Source organism: Phyllostomus discolor, chromosome 12 (genome assembly GCF_004126475.2).
Source record: "Phyllostomus discolor isolate MPI-MPIP mPhyDis1 chromosome 12, mPhyDis1.pri.v3, whole genome shotgun sequence".
NCBI lineage: Eukaryota > Metazoa > Chordata > Mammalia > Chiroptera > Phyllostomidae > Phyllostomus > Phyllostomus discolor.
This window is the reverse complement of record NC_040914.2, coordinates 35,561,403-35,584,744: the sequence shown is the minus strand read 5'-3', so window position 1 is coordinate 35,584,744 and position 23,342 is coordinate 35,561,403. Positions and strand designations below refer to the sequence as shown.

The 23,342-nt window shown below is 54.2% G+C and overlaps 1 protein-coding gene across 2 annotated transcripts in view; it reads right to left on the bottom strand.

Annotated features, from left to right (window-relative positions):
* Positions 1-23,342, bottom strand: part of ADAMTS17 (ADAM metallopeptidase with thrombospondin type 1 motif 17) — a 188,851-nt gene that overhangs the window by 112,198 nt on the left and 53,311 nt on the right. For both annotated transcript variants that reach the window (XM_036012953.1, XM_028502431.2), the window contains exon 7: positions 20,327-20,370. In XM_036012953.1, coding sequence (XP_035868846.1) covers positions 20,327-20,370 — 44 coding nt within the window. The remainder of the gene's footprint in view (positions 1-20,326; positions 20,371-23,342) is intronic.

Here is a 23,342-nt window from a genome sequence, read left to right as displayed (position 1 = left end):
CCCAGGGCAGCTCTGGGCACCGACCAGCTCCTGAGCCAAAGTCCACAAAGAGTCGCCTGGCAGGACACCACAGTCCCCAGCACGAAAGAAGCTGTCCCCACACGGGAAGCTGGCTGTCGACTCAGCATTCCTGAACTAACGTCAGCCCCGCCCACCCGAACCAGTCCCCCTCCTGGGCGGGGCTCCGCCTCTGCTGATGGGAGGGGAGAGTACGGACACTCCATTTCATTTAAACATGGACACAACGAAAGCTGGCCTCTCGGACAGAAATGCCATTGAGAGCAGCCCCGTGATGTCAGGCGGGCACCAAGCCCTCGGAGAGGAACAGGCAGACTGGGCGCAGGGAGGGTGGTCAAGGGGGAAGATGCCCAGCCTCTGGGAGCGGTGGCTGGGACGAGATGGGAAGTGGGTGGTGTGCCTCTGGGGCGAGGGCATCTCACTGTTCTGTGCTGGTGGACGCAGCTCCTTCATCACCTAGGGACCGTCTTTCGGTGCCTGCCAGCTGCCGCAGCAGCACATCCCAGACCGGGTGGCTTATCAGTGACAGAAATTCACTGCTTCCAGTCCTGGGGGCTGGACACCGGAGATGAGGGTGCCAGCACGGCCGAGTGAGGCCGCTCTTCTGGGTCTCAGTGTTCTCATTGTGTCCTCACAGGCAGAGAAGGCGAGCGGACTCTCTGGCGCCCCCTGCAGCAGGGCACTAATCCCATTCCTGGGGGCTCCACCCCCCTGACCTCTTCACCTCCCAAGCGCCCCGCTCCTCATCACGCTGGGGATCAGATGTCCACACGGGAATCTGAGGGGACACACACTTTCAGAGCATAGCAGCTACCCTGTCCCCAACTACAGAAATTGTGGGGATGCCAGTGTCTATCGGTCAAACCTCAAAAGGCAGAGAATAAACATGTTTCGTCTGTTGAGCAGTTTCACGGATTTCCACATCTCCCTTGTGTTGATGATGGTCCCCAGCGCTGCCAAAAAAACACCACCCTCTGCTGCTTAATCAGAAAACACCACAGAAGGTGACTGGGGCAGGGAGGGAGGCGTAAATGATGCGGGCGAACACACACACCTACCACTTACCAGGTGTGCTAAAGATTTCCATGCATTTTCTCACCTTCCCTTCTCACCACCTGGTGCGTGAAGTGCCATCATTTTCCCCGTGGTCTAGGTGAGGAAACAAAGACACTACAAAGCCAGCAACTGCCTCAAGGCTGAACCGTGAGTGATGGGGCTGGGATGTGAGTTCGGGTCTCGGCCCAGAGGCAGCAAGCTGGTCGACACAAGAAGAATGTGGACGGCAGAGATGTTCTGTATGCTCTGCTTGGACCACTCCGTATGCGAATAAAAAGATTAACCAGTCAACAGCAATAAAAAATTATGGATGCCCTCATGGGTGTGGCTCAGTGGGTTGGGCTTCACCCTGCAAATCGAAAGGTCACTGGTTCGATTCCAGGTCAGGGCACATTGCCTGGGTTGCAGGTTTGGTCCCTGGTCAGGACGCATGTGAACGGCAACTAATCGATACTTCTTTCCCTCTCATTCTTCCTCCCTTCCCCTCTCTCCAAAAATAAATAAAATCGTAAAACTTTTTAAAAAATAAAAATGACATAAAATCCACATTTCCTGTCCCTTTAAAAAATATCTGTGAAATGGAAAATGATAGACTAGTCAATAAATGGCCCTAGGACAAGGGGTGGGGGGGCGGTCCTCACAGAAACAAGTGAATTAAATTCCCCACCTCAAACCACACGCACACAGAAAGACTCTCACTACATTAAATAAACAAGTGTGGAAACAAAACTTTGCATCGCCCAGAAGAAAACACAGGGGTATGTCATTATAATTTTAGAATTGTATAAAAAACCTTTTTTAAAACAACTAGACAGCAGGAATCATAACAGGAGAGGCTGGGACACATAGTGTCTAAACGACAAAAGGCATCAGAAACAAACTTGAAGACAAACCACAGATGTGACAACATGGTTTCCAATTCCCATGCCAAAACTGAGGTTTAAAAGACACTTCCCCTCATGAGTAATCAGAACGCTGTGGAACAAAATCACTAGAAAACAGCAGTTCGCACCCCACATGCTGAGAAGGCCATTCAGATGAAAGACCATTAGATGCTGTCAAAGAGAGTGTCAGCAGGTGTAAGAGCCACTTTAGGGGACATCTGGCTTGTCCAGAGGAGCAAAAAGGTGTGCAGGCATCAGGAGGTGGGTATGCCCTGGGGAGAGAGCCAGCCTGTACCTCCACCTGGCCCTGTTTGCAGAAATTCTGCAGCCCGAGACACCCATGCATGTGCACAGACGTGTGCACATGGCATGCACACACTAGTGCACATGCATACAGTGTCCACACATGCGTGCACACCACTACCACCCTCTGCACAGATGCTATTTTATCGCCTTCATTTACTGATCCCAAGAGGGTCCCGCCACTCCCCTGGGTTCAGGCGGTAACCAGCAAGGAGAATGCACTGAAGCAGGCGGTCAGGCTGTGGGCTCCTCTGACCACCGCCGAGGGAGGGAGGTCTCTGCCTTCGGGAGAGGAAGGCAGGCATGGGAGACGGACACACAGCCAGGTCTGTGCGTGACGCATTCCAGGGCCTGCCCGAGAAGTCTGCCAACTACTGTCCAGGGAGTTTTCTGTGAAAACATGCACCGACAAGGCTCCAACACAGATGTCTTTAACCCTTGAAGCCATGAAAAATTTGCCATGCTCGTGCAAATTTTTGCACGACGTTTCTTGCATCCAAGGTTTATAGCTTCCATCCAGTTTCCAAAGGGGTCCACAACCTCGGGCAAGTCCAAAAACACTAAACACAGGAATCTCAGAATATGATCAAGGACATTGCCCAGGAAAAAAAAAATCCTCTCTGCATAGCCAAGTCAGAGCAAAAGATCCTGGGAACATGATCCTTCAGCCCTTGGGATTCAGCCAAGCATTCCGCAGAAGGTGATAACCAACAACGTTTTGTAGAACGTGCCAGGTCTCAACGGACTGACTCGGGGAATACACGGGTGAGGGTCCAACCACCACCGTTTGCAGACAATGGGACTTCGGACAGAGTAGCCCAGGCGATGCAAGGGGGGGGCGGGAGGGGGGTCTGTCAGCTGCATGTGTGCACTGGATTGAGAAAGCCCTGGCATGAAGGACGGCAGTCAGTGTTACATTGGACACTGTCGTAAAGCATATATACACAAGCCCCAGCTGGTGTGGCTCAGTGGATTGAGCACAGGCTTGCAAACCAAAGGGTCCCTGGTTCGATTCCCAGTCATGGCACAAGCCTGGGTTTTGGGCCAGGCCCCCACTAGAGGTCACTTAGGAGGCAATCACACATTGATGCTTCTTGCTCTCTCATTCTCCCTCCCTTCCTCTCTCTAAAAATAAAATACATAAAATCTTTTATGTGCACATACACACACACAAAAGAATAGAATTGCTGAGGGATATGCATGTACATGTGTCCATGCATACATGTGAGCTACACATATATAATCCTGAGTGCTAAAATATACACATATATATGTGTATATATATATGAACTTTAAAAGGAAAACACTTTGTTCTGTTTTGGCAAGGCCCCCACCCCTCCCCCTGTGGCTACATTTAACTGTATGACCTTTACTGTAAGTGCTGGGGTTGTTTTTTTATTGGCATCTGCAAATGGAATGGAGGTGGACTTCGTGCAGAAGAGTACACAGTGGTGTTGGGAGTGAGTGGTCTTTGTTTTCCGCAAATGAGTATTTCCAAAAAAATAGATTTGTGTTGGGTCAATAAGAGTAAAAACAGGATGTAAATGCCGTTGGTGGATTTTGCTCTCCACTTGAAGGACATTGACAGGATGCCATTATTGTTCAGAAACTCAATGTCAAGGTCCATTGTGACAGCTTCAAGTCCAAGGTCAACCGACCCTTCCTGCTTCGTCCCTGCCCACAATACACACGCTCTGAGGACACCCCGCACCAGCGCCCGCCGGCAAGGGAAGAGAGCAGACCCGAGTTTTCCCCTAAATCATTCTCGCTCTTGGTCTGATGTCGGCCACCTGACAACACCTAGGGAAGAGGCAGGGAGAACCCATCTAAAAGGGATCTGTCCTTCAAGACTATCTTCTGAAAAAGTATGAAATTGCACAAACATTTTTTAGGCATTTCTTTTTTAAAGAAAGATTTTATTTATTTATCTTTAGACAGAGGAGAAGGGAGGGAGAAAGAGAGGGAGAGAAACATCAATGTGTGGTTACCTACCACACGCCCCCTACTGGGGACCTGGGCCACAAGCCAGGCACATGCCCTGACTGGGAATCGAACCGGTGACCCTTTGGATTGCAGGCTGCCACTCAATCCACTAAGCCACACCAGCCAGGGCTAAAATTGTTTCTTAATGGCACCTGGATAACCTCCCTTAACTAGTCACCTCAATGCCAAGTACGCCATGGACTTCCTCTGAGATGGGCCTCCACTCCCACTCCTGGGACAATGGCATGGAGAAGTGAGAGTCTGCTGGGACATCGTCCCATGACAAGTTCATTACTGCCCTGCAGAGATAACTGGCTCTTCGGGGGACAGAACTAGCACACTCTATTCCATTGTCCCATTGATCTCTGCACCTCAGCTCTGCATCATGAAATAAATATTAATTCCAACCCTCTCAGTATACGATCTTACATTCAAAAACACAGTGACCCAAGAATGCTAACTGCTGTTGACCCCTGTCCTGTGCTGAGCAGACTGTGGGGACAGCCAAGAACAGGCCCCTCAGTGGTATGTGGGCCATCGTGAACCGGATGGACTGGTGGACGCAGAAAGAAGGCACCGGGGCAAGTGTCCCAAAGCAAAGCACCACGTTGACGGGGAGGATTAGCTGCTCCTGAGATGAACTGACTCTTCTCCCGGACTCTCGTCCAGATTTCACGTCTGGATCCCGTCTGGAACATCTACCAAGTGGACTCGGGCCCAAATATCTGGCATTCCTTCGATAGCTCCCGCCCCGGGACAGCGCCGCTGTCCTGAGGGCGAGGCTCTGACTCCTAGCCGTGACTTCAGGTGACGAGAGACTCCTCCTCCATCCTCCGAGCTCCTCCAGCAGTGGTCACTCTGCCTGGGGTCTCTGCATAGCCAGCAAGAACTTGAAGGGCTCTAGGGGACCCACTCTGCTCAGCGCTGACCTTGGTTGAGTGGCTGCAAAAAGACTTCTTGCCCTGGCCAGGTGGCCCCATTGGTTGGAGCATCATCCTGTACACTAGATGGTTGTGGGTTCGATCCCTGGTCAGGGTGAGTATGGGAGGCAACTGATCAATGTTTCTCTCTCACATTGAGGTTTCTCTCTCTCCCTCTCTCTCAAATCAATAAAAACATATCCTTGGGTGAGAGTTTGAAAGAAATAGAAGACTTCTCATAGGCAGAGACCTTTGGCTGATCTGACCAAGGAAGCTAGGCCCTCCCCAGGTGTAAGAAGGATGGTCCGCACACAAGGCACCCCGGGGCTGCTCGAGAGCTGAGGGCCAATGGAGCCCCCAGAAGGGGGCTTCTAGTGCCCTTCCATCCTCCTGCTCAAAGACACAGACGTCAGAGACACACATAGCACTGACACAACAGCCCGTGGTCTGCATGAGAGACCCCCTTCCTCTGGGCATTGGGCTTAAGCCTGGAGTTACTTGGAGCAGGTCAGAGGTGTTGCCTGAGCTGCTCCGGGAGGACCAGGTCTGTGCGTCTCCGAGCAGAGCTGACTTGGGGGCTGCTGTCTCTGGTGTGGACTTGGCTCCCTTGGCCCTTCTCTGGGAAGTAAACTGGGGAGGGGGGGGCGGATTTCTCCTTAGGCCAGCAGATTCTGGGGGCGGAGAACAGGGCAGGCTCTGAACTCGGGTTTGCATCGGAATCCCACCCTGCCGCTCACCACCTGGTTGACCGTGGCAATGACATCATCTCTCATGTGTAAGAAGACACTAATACCTACCTCGTGGGGTTGAGGATTAAGTGAATCGTGCAAGGAAAGCGCTTTTCACATAGTAAACCCTGAACAAATATTATCTATCACTACAGTTATTTCAAGCAAGTCCAAATTTTAATAAGTCTAACAAAAAGTATTTGTCAAGCGAAGACTCTGCCAAGAAGCATAGAACGATTCCACAATGAAATGGCAGCTTCAGCTGCTGAGTCTCCAAATGCTTTTGCTAATGGGACATTTGGGAAGCTAGAGACAGAAGAGGAACCACAATGGGGGCTTGGAAAGTACGTCTTTGGGGGTCTTGGGGACCACTCTCTTCAGACGTGCTGGGGGCACAGACGGGGCTGGGCAGCCAGAGCCATCAGGTACCCTTAACAGTGTCGGAGACCACGCTGTGTCTCCTCACTCCTCCTGCTCTGGTCTCCCTCACCTGACCCAGGTTCAGCCTGGATTCTGGACTGACTCCCTGCAAAGACAGACTCAGGGAACAACACCCTTTGCAGATGCTGGCACCTGTCCCGAAACCTCCCTGCTGTCTCCACGCTACCTAGATGCTGCACCCAGATGCCTGCAGAGGCCAAGGCCCTCCAATAGGGGGAGGAATGTCTCTCTCTCTTTTTTTTTCAGTAAATGGTTCTGGACCAACTAGATGCCCACATGCAAGAAAATGAATTTACACCCCTACACCTCATGCCACCTGTAAAAATGAACTCAAAGTGGATCTGCAGACCTAAATATATGAGCTGAAATAAACTCGTAGAAGAAAACAGGAGCAAACCTCTGTGGCCTTGGGTTAGACATCCAAAGTGCAAGTGACAAGGGAAGACTGAGAAGCTGGACTTGGTGTTAGTTAAAAACTCTGACACTTTAATGTATACCGCGAGCTAGTGAAAAGACAACCCCACGCTGACAGAAACTATTTGCAAATTATTTATCTGAATGGGGACTTTAGAATACATAAAGAATGCTTACAACTCAGTAATACAAAGAAAATAGGAGAATTTAAAAAGGGGCCAAAGGCCCTGGTTGGGCGGCTGGACTGGCTGGAGCATCATCCTGTGCATCAAAAGGTTGTAGGTTTGATCTCCGGTCAGGGCACACACCGGAGGCAACCGATTGATGTATCTCTCTCATATCAATATTTCCGTGTGTGTGTGTGTCTTTATCCCTCCCTCTAAAATCCATTTTAAAAAAAATCCTTGGGCAAAGGATGTGAAAAGACATTTTTTCAAACAAGACATACCAAAATAAGCATGAAAAGATGGTCCACATCATGGGCCATACCAGAAAGGCAAATCAAAATAAAACGCTATTTCAAAATGACAGTGACCGATTTACTGAACCAGCAACATGAAACTGATGACCTGAAAGCTTGACCTTGAACACTCTTCCTCGTCAACCACAGACACATGCTATTGTCGGGCCGCTGCACCAGGAGACTCCTCGCCCAGGGCGCTCAGGCTGAGCCTGAGGAAGACGGGAGACATTTAGTAGCTCTATGCCTCCTACTAGAATCAATTGTAATAGGATCATCTCCATGCTTTCCACTGGAAGCAATGTATTTCTCCTATTTGCTTTACCTAGCCTTCCATTAACTGAGATATAATTCAAGTACCACAAAGTGTGAGGAGCCATTTTTGGTATATTCACCAAGCTGTACAAACTGTCACCACGATCAGGCTTCAGAACACTTTGGCCACCCCCAAAAGAAACTCTGCGCTCATTAGAGGTCACTCGGCACCCCTTCCCCCGCCCCCCCCCCCCCCCCCAGCTCAAGGCAACCACCCATCTGCTTATGCTTGCTCTCTGGTCTCCCCATTCTGGACATTTCATCTAAGTGGATTCATGTAATAATATGTGACCTTTTTTGCCTGGCTTCTGTCTCTGCGTAATATTCTCAAGAGTCACCCATCTGCAGCCTGGATTAGCATTTCTTATCGCCCAATAAGATCCCATCGTCTGGATACACCCCCATTTGCGAGACGCATTGGGGGAGTTTGCACGCTCGGTTATTCACGGATACCGCTGCTGCGCACACTCCTGTACATGTTTTTGTGCGGACATGTGTTCCATACTCTTGAGTCTACACCCAGGAGTGGAACTGCTGGGTGATAAAATGACTCTGTTTAATTTTTTGAGGAACTGAGCGTAGGCTTCTTGATCTCCAATTTAATGCCCATTTGATGGGCAACTGCATGTGTTTTTCTGAAAACAGCGGCCGATGAGATGTTTACAAACCTTCTCGACTGCAATAACACAAACAGCTTCTTGACATACAGACAAATATGCTGGAAGTGGTGTTTGCCCACTGGGACCAATTAACTCTAGTTCTGGTTTTTATAATAGCGACTCAAGTTTATACCACCGCCCGATGACCTGTGAATCCTGAACACGGGGTGTGTATTTGTGTGAGTGAAAGGAGAGAAAAGGGAGAATATGTGGCTATAGCAACGAACGGCACGGACAGTTAGACATGGAACACGATCGTCTGCAACGACTTGTGCAAACTGAGCGTGAACAAAGTCATTCTGAACAATCAGCCATTATTCGTTTTTTCTCCTACATTTCTTATTGTCCTTTCGAGATAAGAGAAGTATTGCTCCCAGAGAGCAGACATTCCGATGCACTTACATCTCTCCCTTCAATGGAATACATCAACTTCCACTTTTTTTAAAACCAGTCCCACACCGGGTCAGTCGGAACTACGTGCTGAAGACCCCACACATGTTGAGACCTCCGCGTCACTCTCGGGACACCCAAGTCCTCCTGGAATTTGGCTCTACAGGAGGTGGAAGGTGTGTCTCTGTGCAGGCTTGTGGGCTGGTCGGAAAGCTGGTATACAGGTGGCTCTAGGCTCCGGTCAGCTCCTAAGGAGCGGAGCTCCTGCGGCGGAAATAGGCCCCCATCCTTCACTCGTGTGCTCAGGGCTGCCCTGGCCCACAGGCTCCCTCACCCCTGAGCTGACACCTTTGTCGGTGGCTCCAGGTCCCCCAGAAGCACGGTGCAGGCGCCATCCGAGAGCCTTGGAGACTCTCCTGACCCAGCATACGGGCTCAGTCGCTACCCTTTCACAGGCTGTGACCCAGTCAGCCAAGTGGGCTGGTGCGCACCCCAAACTGTCCTATTAAACTACCTTGTGCCTTAGCCTCCAGAGTGCTTCGATGGCAGCTGGATCTCACCACCTACATCAATCCCAACAGTTAGTGGCCACCTTTTCCTGGCAGCTACTGCAGAGTCACGCCCGCAGAACAATGCAAACCGGGGCATAAATGCCAAAGTAGGTGCCGGAGGGAAGCAGAGGGCAGGTAACCCCCTGGGGAGCTGCCACTTCGTGCAGACAGTTCTCTGCTTCAGTCTGGGCATCCGTGCGGCTCTGGATCGCTCTCAACCCCACGCTGGCAGGCGAGCCAGGTGCTCCTGCCAGCTCCCTCGGATCAAAGGGACCGTGGCACGTCTGAGCAGAAAGGTGTGATAAGAACAAGCGTGGCTTTGTTCTGCGGGATCTTCGGAAAAGCCTGGAGCCCCGCCACAGGAGGAGGCGGGCTGGATGGGCTCCAGCACCGAGCCTGGAGGGTGCAGGGCATGGGGCTCGGGGGGCGGGTGCACCTGAGCAGCTGGCGAGCCCTCCCCACACCAAGCACATGGGCTGGGGTCCCACCACTCCTGCCCACGGCCATCCCCGGGCACAAGCATCCATGGGCTATCCCTTCTGGTGGGGGGGAAGCCCTGGAGGGCAGTGTTTGTCCTCCCACAGAGAGAATACAATGACTGAGGGGTCACCCCAGGCAGAGGCCAGGGGGGAAAAGGCTCTGGGGCACACCAAACAGTCCCCCACACAATGAGAACCATTTTGTCCACGATGCCCTGTGACTGCCACTGAGAAATGGCCACAAACCCAAAGGCCGCTGAAGACCAGGCAGGTACCCGACAGCTGAGACAGGCTCCCTTCTAGTGGGCTTCCGAATTGTGTTCTTTCGACACAGACATGCTGTGGTGGCATTTGAATCACAAAGGGGTGCTTTCTATGACTGAATTCTATAAAGAAATATACTCTTCCACATTTTTATTTCTTTGAAACACTCTCTCTTCTTACCCTATTTTCCATGTCCTCACTTTATTACAAAGATGGGCATAAAGGAGTATTTGGGTTTCCTTTTAAATGTACCAGAAGAAATGCAACAGCACAGACTTCAGGACGAATGGCACTTGCCACTTAGCATCAGAGAAGAGAGGCAATAGGGCAGGGTGGGGACTGTGACAAAGGAGAAACTATCAAAAGGGGGCAGCACTACTTCTCTCCAGCAAATTGCTGCCATCCAGGATGCTGCCAGACCCACCCAGAAAAGCAAAGAGTCGGGGAAGGGAAAGCACACTGGTTTGTTTTTCACTTTTTTTTTTTTGGTGAGCTTTGTAAAACTAGTAAGAAAAACTAGACAGAACCTATGGGAGGCCAGAGGCAGTCCCTAGGTAACCAGTTTGTGCATCTGCAGGGGGACGTGACCACATTCCACAGTGCCGTCCGCCTGTGCTGGGCCTGAGCTGCTCTCACAGGGCCAGCGGCTGGACCCCGCCTTCCCTGCTGGTCAGGAACAGGGCAGAGGGGGCAGGCAGCAGCCCCAAACGAGGACAACCACAGGAACCACAGGACTTCTGTCCCAGGGACTCCGTAGGTGAGACGTCTACCCTGACCGCAGCCCTTGGGTTCTACTCGGCAACAACACAGCACAGTCCCACACCAGTGTCCGCCTGCAAGGGGCGGCCCCCGGGGAGGAGGCTCCCGTGGGTGGTGATCTCTCCCTCTGACTCAGGGGGTGCAAAGGGGGAAAGAACCGGTTGAGACACAGATGTGGTTACTGAGCCACAAGTCACTCAGTCCTCACGAATTCCAAGGCAGGGGGGGGACTCAAAGGGATTCGATCTGAGGGGGAAAATGCTCACCATTGTGAAGAGACAAAAACTTCGCCTTTCTTACAACGTCCCCGCTCTTCACCCCAAGTGCAAAGGCTGGGAAAGGGCACTGTGTCCCCGGGGTCCCCTCTGCTCTGCCCTAACCTTCTCCCGGATTTCACTTTCTGAAGCTGCCACAGAGGGACACAGAAAGCTCTTTGTCCCGCACCGGCTGCCTCGGGCACTCGCTTTCCAAGGAGCAGCCCCAGGGAACAGCCCTGGGCTCTTAGCACTTCCGCTCTTTGTCAAGGACAGGGCTACCCACAGGTTGCTGGGGAAGAGCAAAGGAAGCTGCGAAGCTGGGGGGACAACTTCATGAACCCCACAAACGTAACCAGCGAAGCTCCGCTTGGATCCTGGGAATTCCCCTGGGGCTGCGAGGCGGCCTTATTGGAACCAAGTCGTGCCTTTTACTCTCTTGTAGGGAAAACCTAACACCAAGTTCATGGCCTCTGGGAGCGTGTCCTTTATAGCCTGAATTCTAGAAGAAATCCATTTTCTTTCATTTGCCTCAAAGCATGCACTCACTGTTGCTCCATTGTTGGAAACTAACCATCTCAGCAAAAGCCTTCAGAGAGGCAGAGCAAAGATATTACCCAAGGGCCTAAAATAATCCCTTTTTTAAGGGTTGGGAGGGAACGGAAAGAATGATTCCTCTATCACGGCAGAAAGGGCACGTGGTCTCGTTAAAACAACCAAGGGCCAGGGCGCGGCCCACGCCAGGACCCGAGAGGAGACGGAAGGGACCCTCACAGCTTCGGAGCAGGTTCAGCAACAAACCCAGCGGCTGCGGTGCCCAGGGCGGGAGGGGCTGTCAGCCCAGCATGGAGGCTCAAACACGGAGGGGGACAGGGTCCTTGGAGCCACGTCTCCAAGACAAGCCGGAGCCAGCCAGGGAAAGGGGGGCTGAACCCCAGAAACTGGAGACACGGAGGCAGGTGTAGACAAAGGGACCCCCACTACACTGGGAGTATGAACCCACCCCACGCACGTCCCCACGGGAAGGGAAAACCCTCAGAGCCACAGGGCTGGTGGTGTGAGGAGGTGCACAGGGCGGGGCGACGCCCCCTGGGACCGGGCTCCTGCAAGGAACCCTGTCGCCCCAGCGCCGCGTCTGCCACCCTGGGCACGGCCAGCTGGAGGGGGAGGAACCGGCAGGGGGACAGTCTCAGCAAAGGGCGAATCTGGGGCGATGGGTGAGGAGTTGCCAATAAAAGGCCTTGGAGGAAAACCCAAGTTGGGGCTTCGCCCTGCGGGCCTCAGGCAAGGTAGCAGCAGGAGGACAGGTATGTGGGCAGTGACCCGTCGTCACACATGGGTCGGCTTGAGCTCCCACAGTGTCTGGTGCAGGGCTGGTTCCAAGAAACACAGCTGACCCTTTGAACATCATGGTCTGAACTGCCCGGGTCCTCTTATACACAGGTTGTTTTCAGGAACTACGGAGCTGGCCCTCTGCATCTCGAGGTTTTGTATGCGCAAATTCGAGCAACCTGGGGTTGAAGACAGTGTTTTCCCGTGGTGGGGAATCCACAGGGCGAGTGCCCACCACATGCACGGTTCCATGGTGTCCCATACAAGGGACTCGAGCAGTCGGGATTGGGGCAGCAGCAGGGGGTGGGGTCTGAATCCAAACCCAAGCACACCAAGGGCTGGCCGAAGTAGGTTTCCAATTATGAGTATACAAGACAGTTTATTCTTGTATTATTATTTATTAACCGTTGTGTGATTTTCCACATGAACAACCAGAAACCTACTTTTGCCTACTCTATACTGAGTTTTGGGGAAGCCAAAAATTTACGCAGATTTTCCACTGCAGGGGGTGTCAGTACCTTTCCGCCCCACATGGTTCAAGAGTCCACAGTACAAGGCTGAATCATCTGACCCTGCCTGTAGACAACGGACTTGACCTGCAAGAACGAAAATGCCACATGAGGCAACCTAGTGCCTGTGACCTGCCGCTCCCTGGACAGAGAGCCGCCGGGAGGCTGGTCCCACTCACGTGGACGCGCCCCATCTCCTCGCCTGCAGTGCAGACAGCCCACGCCGCACTGACCGCACAGAGCCGCACCCTGTGATGGAGGCAGCCACGCAGAGGCCACACTGACGGCGCTGGGCCCCCACCCCAGCGGCAGCGCCTTCGGAGACCCAGGCACGAAGCTCCCTGCACCGGAGCACAGGCAAAGGCCCCCGCTGAAGAGTGGTCAGCAGCCAGCACTGACCTGACAGGGGGGACGAGCCGGCCTCCAGGGAACAGGTGCGTGCAGGGTGGAGGTGACAGGCTCTCGGTGGCCGCCCTACCAGCGTGAGACGGCTGCGAGACGTCACCTGCAGGAACCCACTTGGGGAACACAGGACCACGCTGGCCTCCCTCACCAGGCGAAGGCACACGGGTCGGCCGGCGCATCAGTCAAGGCCAAGGCCTTCAACGCACTCTGCCCCCGCCTCTGACTGCCCAGCCCATGGGTCAGGGTCTTCCTAGAAGCTTCCCGATTGAGCTGGCTCAAGCCGGATTCAGGCGTTTAAGGAGAACCAGGCGGTGTTGACAGAGAGAAGCCCTCAGTCCCCTCTGCAGAGGAGCAGAAACATATCGGCGGCGTCTGTCCTCGCTGATTGCCTCTGAGGCATCTTCATGTTCTCACAGCCCGTCCACCAAGTACCTGGGGCGGAGGGTCCTCTGACCAGGAGGTTCTGACAGCGCTCTCGAGCCATTGGTTCGGCGATGGAGAAGCAGTCCGGGCCAGGGGCACACGGGGTTGAGTTCCCAACCCACCAGCACACGGGGCCTGTGGGCCAACAAGGGCACACGAGGAGGCGGACGGCAGAGGACCCTGTTTGCATCCGAGCGGTCCGAACACAGCAATGGCATTCTGGCCAAAAGCTCCCAAAGACAGAGGGTCTGGCTGTCCAGAGGCAGCCTCTTCTTTTTTTAAATCCTCACCTGAGGGCTTTTTTTTTTTTTAACTGCTTTTAGAAACAGAGGAAGGGAGAGAGAGAAACGTCGATGGGAGAGAGAAGCACTGGCTGGTTGCCTCCCGTGCCAGCCTGGACTGGAGATGGGACACACCCAGACAGGTCACACGTGCCCGAGCCCAGACTGGGATCGAACTCACGACCTCCCAGCTACGGGACGACACTCCAACCAACCGAGCCGCCCCGGCCAGGGCCACAGGCACCTCCTCCATGCCTGTCTCAGGTCTGGCCACTGAGTCAGCCCAGAAGACTCTGATGCGTGACACTTCTGTCCTGATTAGCCACTCGGCAGAAGCTCAGGAAGTTACTGGAGTTTAAATGAAGGCACCTCACGGGTAACAATAACACTTGGAAGAGAGGCAATGACCCCAAAATTTTAAAATATGCACGCACACACGTATGCATGGCAACATATCTTAGCAGAAGAAGTGAAGTCCCTGGTTTTTTTACCGACCACCACTGGACACAGGTTCTCTGACCCAATCAGGAGGCCAGTCTCCCAGCCACCAGGGGACAAGACTGGTCTTCGGGGAGGGGGCGGCGAGACGGACAAGGTAAGTCTCAAAAGGCAGCCGCCCTCCCCTCCCGGTGCCGGGGACTCAGTTGGCAGCCGTCCCCGTAGGAGCGCCGAAGCAGAGTCCACACACCCTGGAGGAGAAGGGATCCGCAGGAGCCTTCAAGATAAACAGACAAACAGCTCCTTCGGGGTCAGTGAAGTCGCTTCGCATCTAGCGATGGCGTGCCTCCCTACTTCCAGCGCTGTGCTGTTACAGCCCGTGTTGCTTGCAATTCTGAACTCACACCGTTGATCGGAGCCCATGAAATCCCAAAGGCACAACTACTTACCCTGAGACAATGCCTTGAAAAGTTTAACAGGGGCTGCAGTGGAATGCCTCTTGGCAGTGACCCCTACATCTTAACGCCCTGGTACTTCCCATCGCATTAAATACCTTTGCCCTGTGTGCTGTGGCTCCTGACCTCACCACCCAGCCACTGGTACTGTGCGGGCAATGATCACCTGCTTATGGGAACGGCCGGCCCCCTCATCTCCTGGCCTGGGGCTGGGCGGGGGGGGGGGGGGGGGGGGGCTGGAGAAGAGACCCTGGCCACTAGTGACAAGAGACCTTGCTTCTTTCTCCATGGGCTGTCTGCAGTCAAGTCATATTTTCCTACCGGTTTCACCAGCTGATCCTCTAGTTGGGATCACAGGGCCTTCCCTGGGGCAGAGGTGACACCATGAGTAACTTCCCAGCATGCCCCTGGCTTTCTCTGGGCAGGAGGTGTTTGGACCATTTGCTGGGCTGGTCAGGTGCCGGGTTTTCCCGAACTCGCCGAATCTTATCCAAAAGGGTCTTCTTCTGTGCACTGCTTCCTTCTGAGCCCGGAGTGAGCACTTTCTGGCCTTAGACTCACCCGTGGCCGTATTACGTAATCTTACAGTAATCCCCCGCAGACTGCAAGGGCGTGTAGTCATTCCTCGACATTTTTTTTTTCTTTCTGAGCCCAAATTGGGCTGAGCACAGACACAGAAAAATGTTTACCACCATTCTCCTTTCTTAGTCTTCACCTGTAATCCCTGAGCCCTCTTTTTACGTATAAATGTTACTTACTCTAGAACTTACTAGAGTAACAAGAATGCATCATGGAGACCTTCGCCCCACCCCCCTGGATTGTCTTGAAGAGTCCAGACTTGTTTTCCTGTAGCTGGAGTAATGAAGAAATTGATGGTCAGCGTAAAATAGGCAGAAAAGGCAGGTTGGGCTGGGGCCACCAGGCCAGAAGGCAGATCCAAATTTCAGAAAAAATCTCAGAAGACAAAACTTTTCTACGACAGAGCCAGCACAGCCCCCAAAACTAGCACGGCAGGCCAGTCTCTCCAGGCGGGACCCCCGTCTGTAGGGCAGAGTCAGGGAAGGAGGCTGGGCTACAACGCCCCCACCCCAGCTCCAACCCAGGTCACCCCCCACCCCCAAAAGGCAGGGGTGATGTTCAAGGCCTGGGCGTGGCCGCATGCCTGGGCTCTGGAAGCCTGGAGGAGATGGACACGGTGCCAGACATGGAACAAAGACTCTGATATTCTTAGACCAACATCGAGTCAGGGGCAGAGTTGACACGGTCTCCCAATGAGCCCGCTTTCTCCCGAATCAGCAGCCCGCTGGTGGGGCACAGATGATGCAGAGCCTGCTCCCCTCCCTCCTTGTTCCGGGAAACGCTGGCCAGCGCTGGGACGCAGAGTCACCAGACAGGGTCCCTCCTCTCGCTGTGCACCTGAACAAATCACCCGGCCAAGGAGAACACGGAGCGGGCTTCCAGTCTCTGCAGGACAGCCCTCCCGGGCTTTACCCCGTCCCACCCTCACGGCGGTTCTATGCACGGATGCCATTTATTCGTGTTTCAGGATCTGCGTGTTTTAGGATAGGCAGGGTGTATCCATGCAATTGCCTGAGGTCTCACAGGTGGAAAAGCTGCTTCAGGCATCGACTCCAAGGCTCACTGCCTAATGTTGTTTCTTAGAAGTAGAGAATCTGCCCTGGCTGGTGTGGCTCAGTGGATTGAGTGCCAGCCTAAAAACCACAGGGTTACTGGTTCGATTCCCAGTTAGGGCACATGTCTGGGTTGTGGACCAGGTCCCCAGTAGGGGGCACACGAGAGGTAACCTCACAATGATGTCTCTCTCCCTCTCTTCCCCTCTGTCTATACATAAAAAAAAATAACTGGAATATCTAAGTTTCCAACAAATGTGGGTCGAATAGACACTCCTTTACCCATTGCACAGGCAAAATGGTGTTAAAAATTACAGAGGATTAACACACTGCACAGTCACGCTGGTCATCTGTTTTTAAGAGGGTGAACTGGCGTCACAGATCGACTGAAAACTCCCTAACAGCGGGACCTGGACCCTCAGTGTCTGCAAACACCACCACAGACGTCCTGTTCAGTGGACAAGACGGTTCAGCCACCCACTCAGCTGCACGGCAGGCATCTGTTAGGCACTGGACTCGAGGGCCAGTGCTGGGAGTACTGTGGGGGACGTGAGGACAGAGAAGGGCCTTCACGTGGCGGAGGCCGACAGTACGGACACACAGGTAATGTTGGGGCCCGGTGACTGAGAGGGAAACGGAGAGGCCGCTTCTGTCTCTGTGAGAAGATGCTCTCTGAGCAGACCGACCACTGAAGGACGGGAGAGAGCGAGCCGAAGAGATGTCACGTGGAGAACGGGCCAGGCCCGCGAGAGCAAGCGCACGGCCTGACGCAGAGGCACGCCTGGCGAGGGGGGAACGAGGTGGCTGGGGCCAGTGAGTGAGCACCACGGGGCGAGGTCAGTGGGAGCGCCGCCGGCCACAGGCTCTGTGGGCCTGCTGCTCTGTGGACTTTCTCCAGAGCCATTGAGGGATTCTGAGCAAGAAGCTTATGTGATTCGACTGATGTTTTAAAAGCCATGGAAGCATGAGCTGTTCAGAAGGCCGCTGAGAGGCCAGGGGCCGGGCAGCCGAGGGGCACAGAGGCCTGGGCTGTAAAGGGGATGGCAGGTGTGGTTAAAAGAGGTCTGATTAAGAACATACAGTTGGCCTTTGAATACCACGAATGTGTGGCCACTTGAAGGAGATTTTTTCCCATAGATACACAGCTGGCCCTCAGTATCTGCCATTACAGTTGGGAATCCACAGATGCAGACATTAGATAAGGAACGTGAGCATCCTTGGATTTGGGGATCCATGGGGGTCCTGGAACCGGCCCCCCAGGGTCAAAAGTTATACCCCAACTTTTGATGGTGAGGTGGGGGTCAGCACCTCAGCCCCACCCAGTGTTGGCCAAGGGTGGACTGTGTTTTCAAGGTGGAGTGGGCGAGAGTTGCCCATGGATTGGAAGTGTCAGGTACCTTCCGAAACTAAGACCACACAGCAGCCGGTCAGCTCCTAGAAGCCGCCAATAAGAATCCCAGCCACCATCTCCCACTGTGGGCAGGCACTGTGCCAAATGTTTGACGGTTATCTGTCCGCATATTTAACCCTGACACCGTCACAGGCACGCAGGGCTCCCTCCACGATGCCGGGGACGGGAGGAGGCAGGAACAAGCCCAAGGTCACAGCCGGTGAGCAGCACAGCCGCCCCCCTCTGGAGCTCCTGCTCCTGCTCCGTGGCCTGCCACCTCGGTGCCCCAGCCACAATCCCTGCATTCTCCAGCTGGGTGTGGAAGAGAAGGACCTCTTGGCCCCACGTTTCTTGATTTCTTTTTCCAAGATGAAAACCTCTTGGGGTTTCCACTTGATCTCAGAACGTGTGTTTGTCTTGGCACGTGGAGCTCTGTGGCGAGAGAAACGCTGTCACCAGCCCAGGAGGCCGGCCCCAGGGGTTCCCCTGGTCCCCGCGCCCTGTCTCTCTGGGAACCCTTCCATGCAATCAGCAGCTCGGCCAAGGGGACAGGAGCGGGCCATCCCAGCTGCTCCCCAGGCGCCCGGGCCACAGCCCGTGCACAGCTGTTTGGTCCTGTTTGATTCTGTAACCATGGGGTCCGGGAGACAGAAGACAATAGGGAAAATCGGAATCCGATGAAGCCAAACAAGGGAAAAGCAGTGGGAACTTCGAGGAGGAAGCATTAAGTGGAATTGGCTTGAAAAAAAAAAACACACTAATCGTTCTCATGGCATCAAACCCGGAATACCGTGGGAAAAGAGGACGGAGCTGCCTGCAGCACAAACAGGAACCTTCGGCGGTTGGAGAGCTGGAAGGTGCACACAGCCCCACGGAGAGACGGGACGCCAGGAAAGTCATGGGGGAAAATGGGATTCGGGGAGCGATCCTCCTGCCGGCTGAAATACAGGACTTCACCGCAACGGAGGGCAGAGATGGAAGTTGTGATGTTCAAAATAAAATAAAGAAAAGCCCACTGTGGATCATGGGAAAGGAAGCCATGTAAGCAGATGCACGTTGTTCAAAACACTGGGGTTCCTTCATCTTCACTCACTCATGCCTTCCTTCATTCATTCACTCATTCATCTATCCACTCCTTCACCCGTTCATCCACCCACTCATTCATCCATTCATCCATTCGCTCATTCATTCATTTGATCAGCAGTGGCGACTAAGCCTTTCAAGCCCCTTGCCAGATGCTGAGGGATGCAACACACAGGTAAAGCCAAGTTCAGCACAGCGTCTTCTGCAGGTGATGAGGAATCCGTGCCTCCATGGAGACAAGCTCAGGGAGCCGGGGGGGGGGGTGGTATGTGGAGGAGAGGCCCCTCCTGGGCAGAAGCCTGGTGGCCGTCCAAGGTGACTTGTGGCCACTGGGAAGGAGCAGGACCCCACTGGATAGCCCCTGTCTTGGCAGCTCTGTCAGAGGACAGGGGTCAACATAAACTAGTCACCCACAGCCCCAGCCACACTCAGGCGTGTGTCAGCTGTCCCCCTACCAGGCCCCACCTCACACTACATTTGCCTCGACCCTGCGTTGCGGAGGCAGCCCCCAAACAGGAAGCACACGTGGGCTGGCTGGTTTCTGACACCCAGCTCTCAGATGTGTTTGGAGGACCGATGAAGTACGAGATATGAAAAATCACTTCGTAAACTCTACAATGTGATGTAACTGTGAGCTGTCATTATGCTAGAGGCTGATGGGCATGACCAGTCACCTAGTCCGCAGTGATCACTGTATGGATGACGAAGATTTAGCCGAGGTGCCCGGCTGGCCATGGCGAGGCCACGGAGAAGGCTCGACGCCAGCCTGCGGGAAGCACAGGCTCTGAATATTTGAACTCCATGGTAGTACATATTTCTCAGCCCCACACGGTTTTCCCTCTGTTTCCCCACGGTCAAAGCCGGACACCCTCTGTGTGTCCATTAACCCAGCAGTCTACTCCTGCGCTCGAAGAACGGTTCCAGCTGGAGACCTATGAGAAGTCAAGGGCAAGCCGGACGTCCCCGGGGAGCAGGGAGAGAGGCCCTGGTGAGAGCAATGGACGTGGGGAGGAGCAGGAGGTAGAGGAGGGAGGGGAGAGGAGGAAGGACAAGGTGTTTCTCCAGCTGTCAGAGTCACTATGTGACCAGAAGGCAGTGAGCCAGGTGCCGAGGCTGGTGGAAGCCGGCGTCACCACCACAGCCGCATCTCACCTGGGATACTCGGTAAAATCACCCTCGGGCATGACAATCACGTAACTCTGCAGGGTCCCCCCCTCCTTCCCTGGGGACCAAGAGGCCCAGAACCAAAGGCACCCCCAACTGCAGTCACCTTAGAGCAGCCCAGTGGCCTCTCCCCCGGTTTCACAAGTCATGTCTTCCTCATTAGCCCTTTGTCTAGATGCCTTCTGCCACCAGGGACCTCAGAGCTTTTCTAGAAAACCAAGGACAGAGCCAAAGAGTCCACTGACCAGGAAGGAAGGCCGCAACAGAAGGATGCAGAGCTCCTCCACAGGCACCTATCTATCCGCCCCTTCGATGACCACACTAACCCGAAACTCACCGACGGTGTCGCACGGCTCATCTTTGTGTACGCAGAAATCTGTCCTGAAAAGAAAAAAAAAAATCAGTCAGGGGTAGGCAGCGTCCCCGCGGGCGGGAGAGGAAAACGCTGTGGACAGACCCCAATGAGCCGGCCTGCTCACGGCAACGTTACTGCTCTGGTCACACGGGTCACGAAGATTGATGACCCACAGCACCTGCCTTGAGTGACCCACCCCCATTTCCACGTGAAGCACCCCGGCCCCCACACGGGGGACCCTCCTTTTATGGCTAAACTCTTCCCTACATAAGGCTCGGCTGCTGGAGGGGCTCCTGCCAGCAGCTGAAAACATTCTGGAAGAAGGCACTGGCCAAGTCCCGGGTCAGAAACAATACTGATCACCAATGGCAACCTACAGCGACTCCCCACTAGCTACTCTCCCGGGGCAGTGACGGGTGTTAGACACTGGAATAAGAAGACCAAAAAAAAAAAAAAGATCATTTCTAAACATCATTTTCTCTAAAGCTCCCCCAGGTGTGCGGCTGCGGATGGATGAGAGAATGGATGTACTCAGAGCCCGGCCCAGTTCCTGTTGTGCAGGTACAAGGGACACATCCGGGCCTCTGGCCGCTCACTGGTGTTAGGAAGACTCTGGGCCCTTCTTTTCTAAAACCAGAGAGTGCCCATGATTCCTCCCACCAGTCCCCGCAGTCAGGAGCTGGCCAGAGCGCTGTCTGGGGCGGTGCCCTGCCTGGGGCCAGGTGAGGACAGCAGTGGCCAGGCCCCAGGCTCCCCTTCTCGGGGGGACCCGAGGGGGCCCGTAGGGACCCAGTCACTATGCCTGTAATTCTCTGAACACACTCAAGCACAGCTTCAGGTTTAAAAAGATGTGCTCTGAAGCCACATCGTCTCATTTCACTTTTTAAAAATCTTTTGGGATAGAAGACAGGGCCAGCCTGACAAGCCTGGCTCCAAGCAACACTGTGAAAGAAAGCGGCAGGTCCTGGCTGGGCTGCCCTGTCCCTCATCCGCGTCCCCAGTCCCTTCCCTCCATTGGAAACTATTCTCGGGGCAAGTGCTCAGACCCGCCAATCACACGGGGCAGAGTGACGAGAAGGCAGGATGCAACACTCCTCACCTAGCGTTTCGATGGTCACCTCTCCTTCCCCCTCTCCAATCCACAGCATGTTCTGCTATGTTTGACCCCAAACTGTAGCCCATGCCAGGCCTCTCTCAGCACTGCGTGGGGCTCAGAGCCTGCCTGCTCCCAGGCCTGGCTCAGCTGCAGGTTCACCTGTGGGGGCTGTTGGAGGGCTGCGGGAGATTCCACCTACCCACTCGGCCCCACCAACTCCAGACCAGCAGGTCTGAAAGATTCTGTCTGAGGTTCTGATGTACAGACTCCCCAGGCAAACAAGGCCTTCCAGGGACCCTGCAGACCAGAGGAGAGGGCCGGGCCCCAGGCCTGGGGTGAATGGCAGCTGAGAACGTGACACCCCAAAACTAGTTCCTGTCCTGTCAGCCACTCCCAGAAGTTTTGCTTACTTTAAGTGTCTCATTTTTTCTGTTAACAAATATATTTCTATTAATCAATTTTTAAACTCTTTTAACAAAGGGAACAAGAAAGCCTTCGAGACCTCTCACTGTTTCGTACCCCGCTCCCAAACCAAAGGAACCTCTGTGGGAGCATGAAAAAGGAAGCCTCGTGACTTGATTTTTCTGTCCAGGGCGACCTTTCGGAAGGCTATGAACAGGTCAGAGGGTGGCGAGGAGGAAGCACAGAGAGAGAGAAAGCACAACAAAATCAGGGAGAAAAAGAGGTTCCCTGGTCTGATACCTAACCCTAACCCAACATTCTCGATTTGAATCCCCATCTGAGTGTTTCAGAGGTGTCACGCAATCTCACACACACACACACATACACACACACGGAGGCCAAGCTGGCCCAAGACCTTGCTCGCGGTGTCGCAGAGTGAGCACCTGGATGTGCTGAGAGCCATGCCCCACGGCCTGGCCTGGGTCAAGGGACCAACGGAGTGTGGCCATCGGTCCAACAGGCAACAGAAGGAGGCACCTACTGCGTCATGCTGGGGGAACCCGCTCTTCGGGCTGGCAGGGCCCTGCTCTCCCACCCTAGGGCCTCGCTGCAGGGCAGCAGCTGGGCTCCGTCGATGGACCCTGCAATGCCACCTGCTGCTTCTCCAGAGGGAGCGAGGGAGAGAGGGAGGGAGGGAGGAAGGGAGGGAGGTGGGGTGGGGTCTCTGAGGACCCCGCACAGTGAGGGGCCTGGCTTCAAAGAATTCACCGCCATTTGCACCTTCACACTCAATCCTGTTCAGAGTCCTTTCTCAGAAAATAAAAAGGAAGCCGTCTGCTTGCAGGGGCAGCGTCACATCCAGGCATTCCAGCTCCCACAGCAAACCCACTCATGACAGACCTGCCCCTGGAGGCTGCGGAATCCACGTGGGGAACAAAAACACAGAAAGGGTGTCCCGGCGATGGAGGTCTCCAGTCTCTGAGTCCGTTCAGATGCCACCACTCGCTCCCCGATAGCAAGAAGCCTGTGCAGATTTCCGTGACAGGCTGGTGACAGGCCGAGTTCGTGGGTGTGTGACCCATCTGGTCACACGGGACCGCACTCAGAAGCCCCAGCCCCCACCTGGCTTAATGCTCTGCTGTCACCATCCTCAGATTCACAATAACTTTCAAACATGGGGTCCCACGTTTTCATTCTGCACCAAGCCCTGCAAGTTACATAGCTAGTCCTGGGCGTGGCCTATTGCCTGGTACATAGTTGGGGCTCAATAAATACTGGCTCCTTTACTGAACCACCACCATCCATTTCCAGGCCACTTTCAACGCGCCCTGTAAGCTGCCTGGTGAGGCGGCCTCGGCCCTCCTTCACGCCTGGAAACCTGGTAAAACCTACAACGTGGTCCACAGGTACAGGCACTGAGCTCTCATGCCTGAGCACCGCCTGCAGGCGGCCCCCTTGGTCAGAAGGGCCAGGGGAAGGCCGCTCCTGGGGGTGGATGGA